General features: G+C 32.9%; 2 protein-coding genes across 3 annotated transcripts; one reads left to right on the forward strand and one right to left on the reverse strand.

The window, feature by feature from the left end:
* Positions 1 to 163: 163 nt before the first annotated feature.
* Positions 164 to 2,925, reverse strand: mRpL45 (mitochondrial ribosomal protein L45). The gene is made up of 4 exons (XM_085190256.1): positions 2,733 to 2,925; positions 2,106 to 2,340; positions 710 to 1,098; positions 164 to 471 (listed from the first exon to the last, which is right to left on the reverse strand). The coding sequence occupies exons 1-4, from the start codon at positions 2,754 to 2,756 to the stop codon at positions 193 to 195; spliced, it is 927 nt and encodes a 308-aa protein (XP_085046382.1). The 5' UTR covers positions 2,757 to 2,925; the 3' UTR covers positions 164 to 192.
* Positions 2,926 to 3,166: 241 nt separating this feature from the next.
* On the forward strand, positions 3,167 to 13,564 carry kra (basic leucine zipper and W2 domain-containing protein kra). Of its 2 annotated transcripts, none has more exons than XM_085190253.1 (11): positions 3,167 to 3,611; positions 3,944 to 4,015; positions 8,073 to 8,249; positions 8,794 to 8,894; positions 9,247 to 9,312; positions 9,756 to 9,828; positions 10,354 to 10,519; positions 11,096 to 11,339; positions 11,712 to 11,858; positions 12,595 to 12,790; positions 13,269 to 13,564. In XM_085190253.1, the coding sequence occupies exons 2-11, from the start codon at positions 3,955 to 3,957 to the stop codon at positions 13,295 to 13,297; spliced, it is 1,260 nt and encodes a 419-aa protein (XP_085046379.1). In that variant the 5' UTR covers positions 3,167 to 3,611; positions 3,944 to 3,954; the 3' UTR covers positions 13,298 to 13,564. The 2 variants fall into 2 exon arrangements, with proteins under 2 accessions (XP_085046379.1, XP_085046380.1); XM_085190254.1 differs by having other exon boundaries at positions 3,610 to 3,791.
* Positions 13,565 to 13,817: the final 253 nt, after the last annotated feature.

Here is a 13,817-nt window from a genome sequence, read left to right on the forward strand (position 1 = left end):
ATGTTGACGTAAATTGTAGCCTATTTGTTATTCTGATGTACAGCTATATTTATGTTTAATACGTTCAGCAGTTTTAGCGTGAAAATGGACAAAAAATATACATCCACCCTCACGGATTTATAAATTTATAATACTAGTAGGATAACAAAAAAAAACAACTCAATTTCAACTACAACTATATATTCAAAACAATTATTTATCAGCGATAGCTGGTTGAACCTCTTCCTCCACTTTAACAATCTCAGGTTCCGGTTCAGGTTTAACCCTCGTCAGCTTCGAAGGGTCCTTCGCAGGAGTCCAATCTGGTATTATTTTGTCATGAATCCGCCATGTTCCGTACATGTTTGACAAATGTTTCTCAAAAACTATGTATTCTAGGACATCTTTAGCTAATATTTCACTGCCGTGGAGCAGACGACCGAACCTGTCGTACACAGCTAGTTGTTGGCGGGTATGGAAACGCACTGTGATCTGGAAATTTGTTTTAAAATGTCTGTTAATATGAAATGTCTCTTAGTTTTAATTTTTTTTGCTAAATGTATAATAAGTAAGAATTTCCGCTTACGCTTCTTTTCCCCACTCACCACTTGTGCTTGCTCGAAAATCCAACCAACAATCATTGCATTAACAATCATATACAGTACTGCTGTTCCTTTGGGCCACAATGGTGTATTAAAATGATATAGGTAATAAAAAAGCTATTATTTACCTGCCCAAAAATATTCTCCTTGCTAACAACATCAGTACACCTTGCGTGCACCACTCGCGGTGGCTCCAAGGAATCCAGAAACTTCCACCTGATTGTTTTCATTCGGCTATTATGCATAAACTCAGGGTACGCCTTCTCACTTACGCAAGCCCTCAGACCTCTTTTATCTCCATTCATTAAACATTCGTGGGCTTGAATATATAATTTTTGGGCTTGTTGAGTAAATTCTTTAGTGTCGAAGTCTTCGTCATACGATTTGACTTTGCGGATGGCCATCATTGATTTGGATTTCTTTTCAATCAGTTCAACAGTTTGTTTGGCTCGAGTCGTTGATACTAATGACGCTTTTCCATCACCTTCTGGTGGTACGTAAGGTTCGAAGACGCCACCTTTAAAGAATAAAATTGTTTGTAAATTAAATATAGTTGTTGTGGGGCAGTCTCTGGCTGTATAACACATTTGTTTTGAGCTCTACTTCGAATTCCACTGAGAAAAATTATATATATATTTTTTTCCGTTTCCTACTCTGGTAGAAATGGCGCGGTGTTGATATCTGCCACTGAAACTAAGCAGATAGCATGCCTATATGCTATGTTAAGCTGATGTATAAACTTTAATATTTTTTAAGCTTCACACTTCAGCCTGCATAACATAGAGACCCTAGTCAAGGCAAATCATTATCTATATAATATATATATTACACTATTCACAAAGACATTGATGCAGTGATGGTCTGCAGTGGTGGAATCTCTATTTGGATTTCTAGAGATAAAAATTATCTATTCCCCAATTGGGGATCAAGCTCACAAGCACTGTGCATACAGTCAGATGGTGTTGCTCTGGACCAAGAAAGCCTCAAATTATAAGCCAAAAATAACAATAGTGCAGTTAGGATAAAAACGATTATACACACTAAGGGAAGTAGGGTAGATTCTTTTTTTTTCATGCAGAAGGATAAGCAGAAGGAGCCTAAAACCATCTAATTTTTGAGGACTCTTGTTCTTTTTGAATTTGAATTCTCGCATGTTAACTTAATGTTGCACTTTGCCCTTTCACCACAGTAAGGAAATGGAAATAACTCAATCTCACAAGCAGAATCCATGAAAAACTGCCACTAACTAATTAATTTCGGTGAATAAAGAAAAATGGGCAGTGTGTGGGGAACATAGTATCTTAACACTAGGTTCCCTCTGTCTGCTAAAATATAGAGTGTTCAACAGCCTTCATAACCAATTTCTAAAAAAGGAGGTTATCAGGTTGACATATATGTGCATGTGTAACAAATTTTAAAATTCAAAAATCTGTCAAAGTTAGAGCAAGATTATTCTTTTTATTTAAGTGAGATAGGGCACTAGGGATTAACAACAAGAAAAATAAATAATTAACAAATTTAAACCTGTAGATGATATATAGAATGGTCGCTCCATCCATGGTCGGGGAGGCATGATGCCCCTTTCTTTCATTTTTTGCCTCATTTTCTCTTGACTCATATTTTCATCTTCGTTCATATCAGGAAGATCTATCCTCATGAATTTTTGAGCACGAGCCTTCTTGAACTTTGGGTTGTAATGCTTGGTCGTTGTTGTACGTGAAGGTTGTATTGCACATGGTAATTTCCATATAGGGCCAATCTGAAATATTGCATTTTAATTTGTAATAAATAATGGTTTTTAGTAAATCATTTTAAATCCTCGAAGATGGATCTAAAATGATTTACTAAAAAATATTATTTATTTGGAGTGACTATGTTTAAATTATTTGTCATGTACCCGCCTAATCAACAAAGAGCAGTGTTAAGTTCCGTCAAATCCGACAATCAATGTCTCGAAAACTGAACAGAAATGGAGTGTGTTTTTCTCTTGGTTTTCTCTGTCTACCCTGTTAAAAGGGAAAAAACGTGAAGATGGAAAAAATATGTTTATTGTTTTTATCTATATTTCATGTATATTTGTAGAAATATAAATAAGTATTCCTTCCCTTCCTTACTTTAAACCTTAAAATGTACAATAATTAATACACTCACTTTAGTTAGTATGGAATTAGCCATATTGTTTTTTTTTAGTTTGAGATGTTTTATTTGCCGATAAGATATATAAATTTTCTATTCTTTATGTCTAATTCCACACGTATTCATAATAGTTACTATTTTATGTAATTAATAAACATAACCTTAAAATATTTCGATTAACGATTGACATTTGTCAGAAATTCAGAATGTAACAGGAACAGAAGTTATATTAATTAAAAACACTACTTCGATGAATAAATAAAATTTTAAGTAAATATTAGTGAAATAATAATAAAAAATATATTTATTTACATTATTAAAATGATGGTTAGATTTTTACTTAAAAATTATTAAGTATGGCATAATATTTCTAAATTCATGGGAAAAAAAAGGAAAAAGGTTGTCTATGAATATTAAATACTGCCATTTTTAGTCATATATTTTCCTTTCAAATCAAGATTTTCTTGAAAGGTCTTCCTAAATTTATTAAATTATTGTGTCGGCCATCTAAAATAAAATTATATTATCCAAGTTAATAATACATTCCAATACTGAGTGTAATATTTTTCTCTTACGTACAATCGATATAGTATTATCGCTTTTATTTAGAGAGCTATACAATTTTCCATATTATTGTGTTTTAACTATTATTTGCATATTTATTGTATAAATTACGCAAAAAATAAAAACATCAACAAAATCATTATAAAATTGACGCAAGCTAAACAAATCGATATTTGCGATCCACACAACCGGATATCCGGCGACTCCATACACGTTGTCTCTAGCCCCGACGGAATAGAGACCGTAGCAGCGTTTCTTTCTTTTCTGAACAGGCGCAGTCCGAGAGAACTCGCAAAAGGAGTAAAAGGCTCCTACATAACCTGTAACTATGTGAGTATCAGTGCACAATCACACAACTATAGCTAAAGTTTATTCGCTTCGATTATCCTTCTCGTGTTGAATTTACTAGAATCACGCGATATTCGCATAGTCCTTGCTGAGTCATAACCATTGTAAAGTTTTACGGAATTTAGTACGGTTCTGTCTTTTGGCGGTTAGCTAGTTTATTTAGTAAGTAGATGTATTTTTAATTCTGTATAGATTGTTATAAATACAAGTGTGTTAAGTTATAAAGTACAGCGGGCGATGACCCCGACGTTACACCTAACGGACCCCTAGCCACTAGCCAGCGTTATCCTAATTGCCACGTGTGTTTGTTTCAGCAATATATTGTATGAGTCAGAAGGTAGAAAAACCAGTATTATCGGGTCAACGGATCAAGACCAGAAAAAGAGGTAAGTTCTAAATGAATTTCTATAATATAACAACCGAGAAATCGTTTGACTCAACTTGTCTATTCATTATTCTCAAAATTTTATATGTTGAAACATCTTTAACTTAAATTTTCCCTTGTTTTTACATATATTACAATTAAAAACTATTCATATATTCTTTTGTCGACTTAGCATTAATAATTGGCGAAGGCCGTTATTTAGGTGGAATTAACCTCCTTAAAAGGCAGTAATTTGTATAAAGTAGGTCATGCTCTCACTAAGTACTTCAATTGTATTGTTCATTGGAAAGCACTCCAAATTTCGCCATGTGGTTTATAACAATGAAACTTTTGTATTGATTGTTCAATTATAATATACACATAAATATACACATTTGAAATATGTGTATATTTTATATATAAAGCTGTTAAAAATCGTTTTGCCATATACATCTAATGTTTACTAAACATTTTAACAGTAATTTATTAATCTCTTATAAATTTAAAGCATTGTATTTAATGTTGTTTTAGAAAAATCTAGTTTATTTTTTTTATAAAGTATAGTTGCTCAAGGTATGTATTTATGAATTTTTATTTATTTATAGATTCATATTATCATATGCATATATTTAAAATATATGTATGTATATGATATAGAGGTCTTTAATTCTTTTTCATCAATGTCATTTCATATTTTTTAATTCATCTCTTGAGGGTAGTGTAATATAATAAAACAATTTTATTTTTGTATTGTAGGGTATTAGTAAAAGTAAAAACTTAGCCACTGCAGTATCTTGCCTTTGTCTAATATTTAGTTTTCCTTAAGCATTGACCTAAAATTAAGTTAATGTTGTTTTCCTCATTTGTTTTCAATACTTATAACCATCTATTTGCAGCCATTTAAGGAGTAATATTAAGTTATAAAAATAAATTTGCTACTAGCCACTTTATAATATTGTTAGTAATAATAGTAATTTTGTTATCTAGTTAAATTATTCCAAAGCTCTGGTAATTCAAAACATATTGCTTAACTTTGTGGCTTCACTGTAAATGAGAAGTTATGTGTTCAATCCCAATCAGAGAAATTATTATATTTAATTATTTTCATTTCCCACATAATCCAAACTAAGCAAAGTGGAGGAATAAATGGAGGTGTTTTAATGGAATGGAGTGTCTTGACACTAGGTTCCTAATTTACTTCTGCCTTCTATCTGTGAGATATAGTCTGAAGCTAAAAAAATTGTCCGTGTCTAACACTAGGTTGAAATATTAATACAGTGATACGACTTTTGTTGTAAGGGGATGGTATGTAGAAATTCTTAAATACATAATTTACTAAAAAATCTATCCTAAAAACATATATAACTAATTAACTAATTATTTATGTAGGAATAAAACTTGACATTGACAATATTAATTAAACAAATATGTAGATAAAAAATATTTTACTGTTCTAAAAAGGCACATAATAAAAAAGAAAAAGTAATAAAATAAGTAAAATAATTAGTAAGTAATAAAATAAGTATTTTATAATATAAAAACTAAATAAACCTATATTTGTAGTAGTATCACTTCAATAAAGCTTTGCTTGTGACATTGAATCCACTTTTCATTATCACTTCCTTATTGAGTCCAATGATAACAGTATTTCTAGTTTGTTTTGTAATTTTCTTACAAAATAATTTTGTTTGCATTAAAATAAAATGATAATGTTTCTAATAACTGCTTTAAATAAGAAATATTTATTATTTCTACCCAGTATACTGTCAAAAGGCTGTATAATCTGTGTTCTTACTGCTATGCCTTACTTTTAAACATGAATAAAAAATATATACAACACTATTTTACGCGCCATTTTTATAACCCTAACTGAAAAAATATTGTACCATTTCTACACAAGTATTTTTCATAAATTCGACATTCCAATGGCTAATTTAATACATAAAGAAAGAAATATGGACGACATTTAAATAAAAAGATATTGAAGAATAGTTTTACATATTTTATAAACTTGCTATTGCCATTTTAAAATAAGGTCGCGTTGTAACGAGACACTTGGTAACAATCATATGTACTTTGACCCTCGCGTTTGATTAAAGAGTGAAAAAGGTAAAATAAGCAGTTATATGATTTTTGAGGACAGTTGTGGCTCGTGGCGTTGGGGCGTGCTATTGTAAACGCGACAGGTTGTGCGTTTGATTCCCAGTCGAGGAGATTAAATATTCAATATTTTCATATAGGCAAAGCACGCCGTTAAGATCCGTCAACTCTGGGGAACTGAGTGTCTTAACCTGCTGTGTGCGGGATACAGCGTGAAGCTGATTTTTTTATTTTCTGTATGTAATGTCAGTTACATCGATTCTAACATAGTCGCATCTCGCTCTATCTTATTATGTTCTGAAAGAGACACAATAGTAGAGTTTGTATGCAATTAGATTGTATAATATTATTTTCATAAAACATGTATATTAAATACATTTTAATAAATAATTCTCCAATTATTTAACTTCTGAATTAATAACTCCACTTTGAAGTTTAAATATATCGATGCACACATATTTACATATTTTTGAAAAAAGTTGTATTACTGTTAGAAGTGGCACTTAAAGATATTGGAGGGTTTCAGTGATATATGACTTACTTCCTGTAATTCCGAGGCCAGAGCCGGAGTAAAGTAGGGATCTGGATGTCTTAACACCAGAATCCTAAGCTGCCGTGTCCAGGATACTGTGTAAAAAATAAATGTAGTGATCGGATTTCCTTATCTAGTGTCACGTAAATATTTGAATATTTGACAAAATAAATAGCCCAAAATGTTTTGGACCTTTCGTTTCATCAAGTACCTTGTTAACTACTGCTATTGTTTTTTTATAGAAAATGTGTGGAAATTTTATTATACGATTAATTTTATTAAATATAATAATTTTAAAATTTCAATTTGAACAAGTTAATTGTTATTTAAGATGTTATCGAAGAGAGTGAATTCGGTTACATACAAGAGTATTTGACGCCAATGGCAGAAGCCCTCGACATACTGTAAAGCGAGACTAACTCATACGCTGCGTCCCACACCACATGGCGGCCGTATGGTGGTTTTGCAATTATTCTATTCACTTGACCGAATTGACATGGGTTTTTTTGTTTTCACATCCGTTTACTATATTTTTACTTAAGATAATTTTATTGTTATTTATTAATAAACACTACATTTTCTAGTTTATACATATTACATCAATATATTTAAAACTGTTGTTCAATGAATGATAGAAAACATACAGGCGGAAGTCGGCGTAGAACGCTGAGATTTGGAATGTAAGTTTCTTAAGAAATAGGAACGCTTAGGTCCGTATTTATACACCACTCTCAAGATCGATCTCAGAGTTGAGAGCGGCTCAACTCAAAAAAAGGGCAATCGAGATAGTTTTTTGAAATTCCAACGGGAACGGGATAGTTCAATATAAAGTACTTCTAGGACCTTATTTTTTTAAAATAATTGTAAAGAATTGTAGTATTACATACTTGAAAAGGTCGTTAAATAGATTTTTAAAGTAATATTTTAAAAATATAACTTAAAAAATATATTTAACGAATATTTTTAAGTCGGATGTTCTATAATTCGAACTGTAAACTTGGGCATTTTAAATAAAGACCTTTGCCATTTAAAAACCGTGACAACCTTAGCCTTTTGGCGCGGTGTCATCATCCTACGTTTATTTGTTACGTAACTGATAGTGACAGTTTTATTTTGCCTTAGTACTCTTTACTTGGAAATGAAAAAAATTATAATTTTGTATTAAACAAGTTTACCTTGTTGAAGCGACTTGTTTTGTTATGTTATAATAATTTTAAAGTATCATTTTACGTTTTTAGATGATATTGAAATTTACTACACAAAAAACTTAAAACTTTTTCTTACTCTAAGACAATTCGCAGCTTTGCCTTTCCCTCACTGCTTGAATTAAGCCGGATTGTTTGGAAAAGCTCTGAAAACGTAACTGTAGGACGGCTACGCCTTGTCCTCCATACTATAAAATTATTGAATCGGTAATAATAACAAATATTGTTTGTTTGGTCTTTAGATGAGAAAGAGAAGTACGACCCGAACGGGTTCCGCGACGCCCTCGTGGGCGGACTGGAGCGCGCCGGCGGCGACCTGGACGCAGCCTACAAGTATCTAGACGCGGCCGGCTCCAAGCTCGACTACAGGCGCTATGGCGAGGTCATATTCGACGTGCTCATTGCAGGGGGGCTGTTGCGTGAGTTTCAAAATTAAAATCTATTTCCTACACACAAAATAACAGAAACATCCCAAAAAATCGTTATTTAATATCCGCTTTGGGAATGGTCGTGATATGTTTGTTTGTACATGTTGGGTGGCAGTGGGCCAACTGTAGGAGTAAAGAGTTATATAACTGACAGGCTAGCAGTGACCTTTGCATTTGAAATATACCAAATTAAATTTAATTTGTTTTAGTAAATATTTGGTATATTATTATTATTTGGTTGTTTTGGTAAAGCACGGTAGGGCGTCGTGTTACGTCACACTAAATGTCACAAAACTGATAGGGTGTTTTGATTCCCACATCAGAATTATGTTTTTGACTATTTTTTGTGCCGCAAAGTTATTTTATATATATACATATATATATTTTATTTACATGATGATAAAATTGGCTAGAGTCCTGAACATATCATGTCGATTAATATTTTCGTTCGTTGTTTATCTGATTACCACTAAATCTTTACATATTTCCATAAAAGAAAAGAACAAAAAGCTAATTTTAGTCTATGGTTCGGTAGTTCCCGGCGGCTCCGTGTCGATGGACGGGGAGACCCCCAAGACCAACACTTGTATATTCAACGCGAGCGAGGATATGGAAACTATGCGTAACTTTGAACAGGTTTGTTATTTTTTGTATTGTTTTTGATAAAAATTGTATATATTTTTTATAGTTACTAGGGCTTAGGGATTGAAAATTGAGTGGTGTGAAGTGGACGTAGTGTCGTAACACTAGGTTCTCTCTGCTGCGTGAAGTTGAACAGAAATATATTATTCTTAATATTTTTTTTTGAATGTATGACAAATCACTTTAAATACATTTTTTTAAATGATGAAAAACATGGCTAGAGTCCTGAAATATATTATGTGGATAAACACATTCTCGTTCGTTTTAAATGCTGATTATTTTAGAATAAAAAGATTTTTTGTCGTGTCTTTCCACAGTGTATTAATATATTTTAATATTTTTACAGGTATTCGTGAAGTTAATGCGACGTTACAAATATCTCGAGAAGATGTTTGAAGAGGAAATGAAAAAAGTAAGTCTTTTTTTTAATTTGTTTTTCCCTATCGATTTTGAATTTATTTTTATTAACCGATTTCTGTAAGAAAAGGAGGTTATCAATTCGACTGTATTTTTTTTATTGCAAACTTAGCAACTTAAATAAACTTAATTTTATTTATAATACTTTTATAAACTTGTTCTTGTGTTCCTTGTAAACGTTTACCTATCGCGTACAAATCACGTCGCTATAGCAAAGTGTTTATACGCGTTTACGCACTTTATATCAGTGTGTACCATATTTTATAAATTTTTAATGTATTAAAAAACCCAACTTTAACAACTGTGCGTAATTTCATAATTTTCGTGTACAAAAGTATACAAAGTTTCTTCTAAAATCATTAATATACTTAGATTTATGCGTATATTTTTAAGCTTCACGCTTTTATTTTCTTATTAATGTATTTGTAACAATTTCAGGTCCTAGTGTACCTGAAGGGCTTTGAACCACACCAACGTTTAAAGCTGGCCCGCATGACCGCACTATGGATAGGTATGTATTTTTGAGTATTAAATAACTATGGTTGTGGGTTTGATCACTCACAAGGAGAGTTTCTCAGATGTAATAAATCGACGTGCGGTGTTAGGTTGCGCAAATCAATACTCAATGCCTCATATTAATATTTTTCACTCATCTTGAACTTGCAGGATAAAGGGTGAAAAATATATCTGTGCTATTGAGTGTGATTTAATATGTTAGCTTTGGGTTCAAATTTTAATAAGTGTAGTATTTTTTTTACGATACTTATGCAAAAACAACACAAAGAAGTCTACAACACAAATGAAAAAAAAACTTAGGCCCACTTAAAATGATGAAACTTGATGACGAGTCGGAGTTAAACACAGGGACCATACCAGCTAGGTTTGACTGAGTCTTTCATTCTCTCCAAAGCGGTTACGGTCTAGTGTTTAACGCTGTCGACATGGCAATCTGATTATTTAATAAATTACCTAAAATATATAATTAATAATTATGATTTTTTTGAAGTTTCCTTAATTATTATGTTTTTCTATACAGGCAACGGCTGCGTGCCGCCATCAGTGCTGCTAGTACTAGTAAATGAACACCTTTTAAAAGATAATTTGGCACTTGAATTCGTTTTGGAGGTATTCTCTACGGTGAAAGCGGAGAGGGGCGTCACCTCGCTTGTTACCGCCCTTAAGAGAGGACAGTTGGAGGGCAGGTGTGTATACATTGACATTTTATAAATATACAATACAATGTAAAAATGAAAAATGATAATGTGAAAATGATGAATTATGTAATGTAGGAACGAGGCCGTCGTGGCGCAGCGGCACAGGGTTGTGACTTTATCCCGATAGTTGTGGGTTTGATCCACACGCGACAAAGTGATATACACAATATATATTGGATGGAGTGTCACACTTAACTTAACAAACGTATTTCTTTTTATTGATTACTTAAAATATTTGTGAATGAATTTTCCCATCAATTTTTTTGTGATTTTTATTTGTATAAAAATTACCTACTTTGGATGGGGTAGACTGACGCGCCATGTACTGGCTCCCTGCCACAGGGCAGTGTTGTCATAAATGTCGCTACATGTATCTAAATGTTAATTATAAGTATATGTAACGCTTTTTTAACTATTAAGGTGATGGGCTGGAACTGAGGCTCATTTCAGTCGTTCCACCATTCGAAATCATAGAATGAAATTACTCAACACTTCGTTCAGTTTTACTAACGATATAGTGTGAAAGTGATAAATAATATTAATTTAAATATTTAATTCCCGCAGGTTACTAGAATTCCTTCCGCTCAACCGTCGTACAGAAGAAACCCTCGCCTCTGCCTTCGCAGCGCGCGGCCTCGCGGAGCTACTGCGCCTGCACCGCGCGCAGGCTTCTCAAGAGGCGCGCCGGGAGCTCACGCATGCCCTCCTGGAACAGCTCGCTGATGCCCGTAACGTCCGGGACCTGGTGGCCGACACCAAGGACGCTGCTGCCCGACACGCTATACCGGACCATGAAGTTGTTGGCATTGTTAGTATTTAATGTTGCTTTATAACTAAATGTCTGTATACTAACAACTTATGCACGACTTATCCGTTAAACTTGTTAAAATAATATATTCAAATTATACTAAACTACATAAATTGTTGCCTATGTGTTATTCTGATATAAAATGTAAACCCTTTAAAAAAACATTTAAATGATGAAACTTGATGACGAGTCGGAGTTGCGCACAAGGACCATATCTGCTAGGTCTGATTGAGTCTTTCATTCTCTCCAAAGCGGTTACGGTCCAGTGTTTAACGCTGTCGACATGGCAATCTGATTGCTTACCCAATTACCTATATTATTAATAAAAATAACTTAATATTAATGATTTTTCTATCTTTTCCTATTTTTAAGATATGGCAGTGCGTTATGTCCCGCGGGGAGTGGAACAAAAAGGAGGAACTGTTGGCGGAGCAGGCGGCCAAGCATTTGAGACATTACACGCCGTTGTTGGCCGCCTTCGCGCAGTCTGCCAAAGCGGAGATCGCGCTTTTGACTAAGGTTAGTCGGTTTTAGTTTTAAATAGTCTATAATAGTTGTTAGTTTGATATATTTTCTTGTGTTTTAGCTTGTTGATGGTAGGATTTGAACCTGCTGTTTGATCTTTGTTATTCTTATAGCAATATGTTGAACCAGTAGTTACTGAGATTATCGCGTTCAGACAAACAAAGTACAGTTTTATAATATTTATATAGAAGTATACTACACAAACAACAAACTTGGCACACGATTAGAGCCAACGTACGTACAATGCGTGCGTCGGTGTCGAAGTGTGCGAAAGTAATTTCATAGTAAACCCACTTTTGGATTCATTTGTGTGAATTCAATAGTGTTTACTATAATACAGATAATTAAAAATTTATTATTATAAGTCATTTATTAATAATATTTAAAAAACTAGTATAATATTTGATAAGAACTTTGATTTTAACAGACAGGTTTTTATGAGGATTTTAACATAGATTAAAAATGTATGTGTTATGGTCAGAGGGTTTGTATGAAGAGGTGATGATTGAGTCCTTGTATTTTCCCATTTTTAATTATTTTTCAATATTTTTCTGTCTGTATTGTTGTTGGGTTGAAAGTTAATACTTTAATTTTTTTAAAAAATCCTTTTCCGCGACCCGAGACATAATTCAAGCAACCAAATATTGATATAGGTTGACAGGTTAACTAGATAAATTTTAATACATTTCCTTATAAAATTTTTACACATCTTTTGTACGTTGGTGTACAGGTGCAAGAATACTGCTACGAGAACATGAGCTTCATGCGCGCGTTCAGTAAGCTGGTGCTGATGTTGTACAAGACGAACGTGCTCTCCGAGGAGGTGATCCTCAAGTGGTACCGCGAGCCCAACTCCAGCAAGGGGAAGGTCATGTTCCTCGACCAGATGAAGAAGTTTGTGGAGTGGCTGCAGAGTGCCGAGGAAGGTAATGACACACACCCACTGTTAGCTGTTATAATATGTTAGTTGATGTTAATTTATTTACGGCGTCGAGTTCCGCCACTCAACATGCAATGTCTCCAGAATTCAGCGGAAAATGGAGAACAGAGTGGCTAAACACTAGGTTCTTCCATCTGCCTAACCTGCTATTTTACACTATAAAGGAGATTACATATTATAATCCAAAGTAAGATAGTATAAGCAAGAAAAGTTCACGAAAACAACAGTGTTTTCAATGCATGTATTAAGAATATTCATTTGTTACTATTTTATTTTTAGACATTCGTTCCCTTCCTATTTCATAATTATATAAAAAACACCATTTCCCAAAATTTAAATTTTAATTTGTTAACCTAATGTTTTTTCTCAGTTTTACTTTATTTCATGAAATTGATAGCATATATTTTTGTCTATAATGTAACGTCGCCGACAATTTTCTAATTTTTATATCTCGTCTTTTTTAGAATCGGAGAGCGGCGAAGAAGAAGATTAGAAATAAAGGCAGCGTGAGACTGAACACATAGCGCCGTCCCACACACACACACACCCAACAGTAAACCAGGAATCATAAACCAAACCACAAACAACCACAAACCACAACCAAGTGAGCACATCACTAGCTGTCAGTGATGGGACGTTTTCTACAATTGTATATGAATCATTTGAAACACATACAACTACTAACTAACATGTTGATGAAATACAATATTTTTTATTCAATTTTTTTAGTAAAATTTCAATAAATGGTGGTGACACTCGACTGGTGTTTTATTTTTAGGTTATGTTGTTTTGGTTTTTATTTAATATTATTTTAAAAGTATTGATTACTGTTGGCTAATGAGTAATGACTGTCGATAAATTTAAATGAAACATTGGAGATTTCATAATAAATTATAAGGATTTGAATCTTAAAATAATATAACCTATATTTAACTTCGATCAAATGAAATGTAAGTAACGACTGAAATCAAATGAAAGTAACAACTTGTGTATGATTTATTCCTAAGTAACAC

Source organism: Heliconius melpomene, chromosome 9 (assembly GCF_056956725.1).
Source record: "Heliconius melpomene rosina isolate 202511_hmr_F chromosome 9, ASM5695672v1, whole genome shotgun sequence".
Classification (NCBI taxonomy): domain Eukaryota; kingdom Metazoa; phylum Arthropoda; class Insecta; order Lepidoptera; family Nymphalidae; genus Heliconius; species Heliconius melpomene.

Bases quoted from the DNA above. Each gene is read 5' to 3' on its own strand.
- mRpL45 (XM_085190256.1), bottom strand. From the start codon at position 2,756: ATGGCTAATTCCATACTAACTAAA. The intron at 1,099-2,105 runs GTTTAAATTTGT...TATTCTTTAAAG, and splicing joins ATTCTATATATCATCTACAG to GTGGCGTCTTCGAACCTTAC. The intron at 472-709 runs GTAAATAATAGC...ACAAATTTCCAG, and splicing joins AGGAGAATATTTTTGGGCAG to ATCACAGTGCGTTTCCATAC.
- kra (XM_085190253.1), top strand. From the start codon at position 3,955: ATGAGTCAGAAGGTAGAAAAACCAGTATTATCGGGTCAACGGATCAAG. The intron at 4,016-8,072 runs GTAAGTTCTAAA...TTTGGTCTTTAG, and splicing joins GATCAAGACCAGAAAAAGAG to ATGAGAAAGAGAAGTACGAC. The intron at 11,340-11,711 runs GTTAGTATTTAA...CCTATTTTTAAG, and splicing joins ACCATGAAGTTGTTGGCATT to ATATGGCAGTGCGTTATGTC.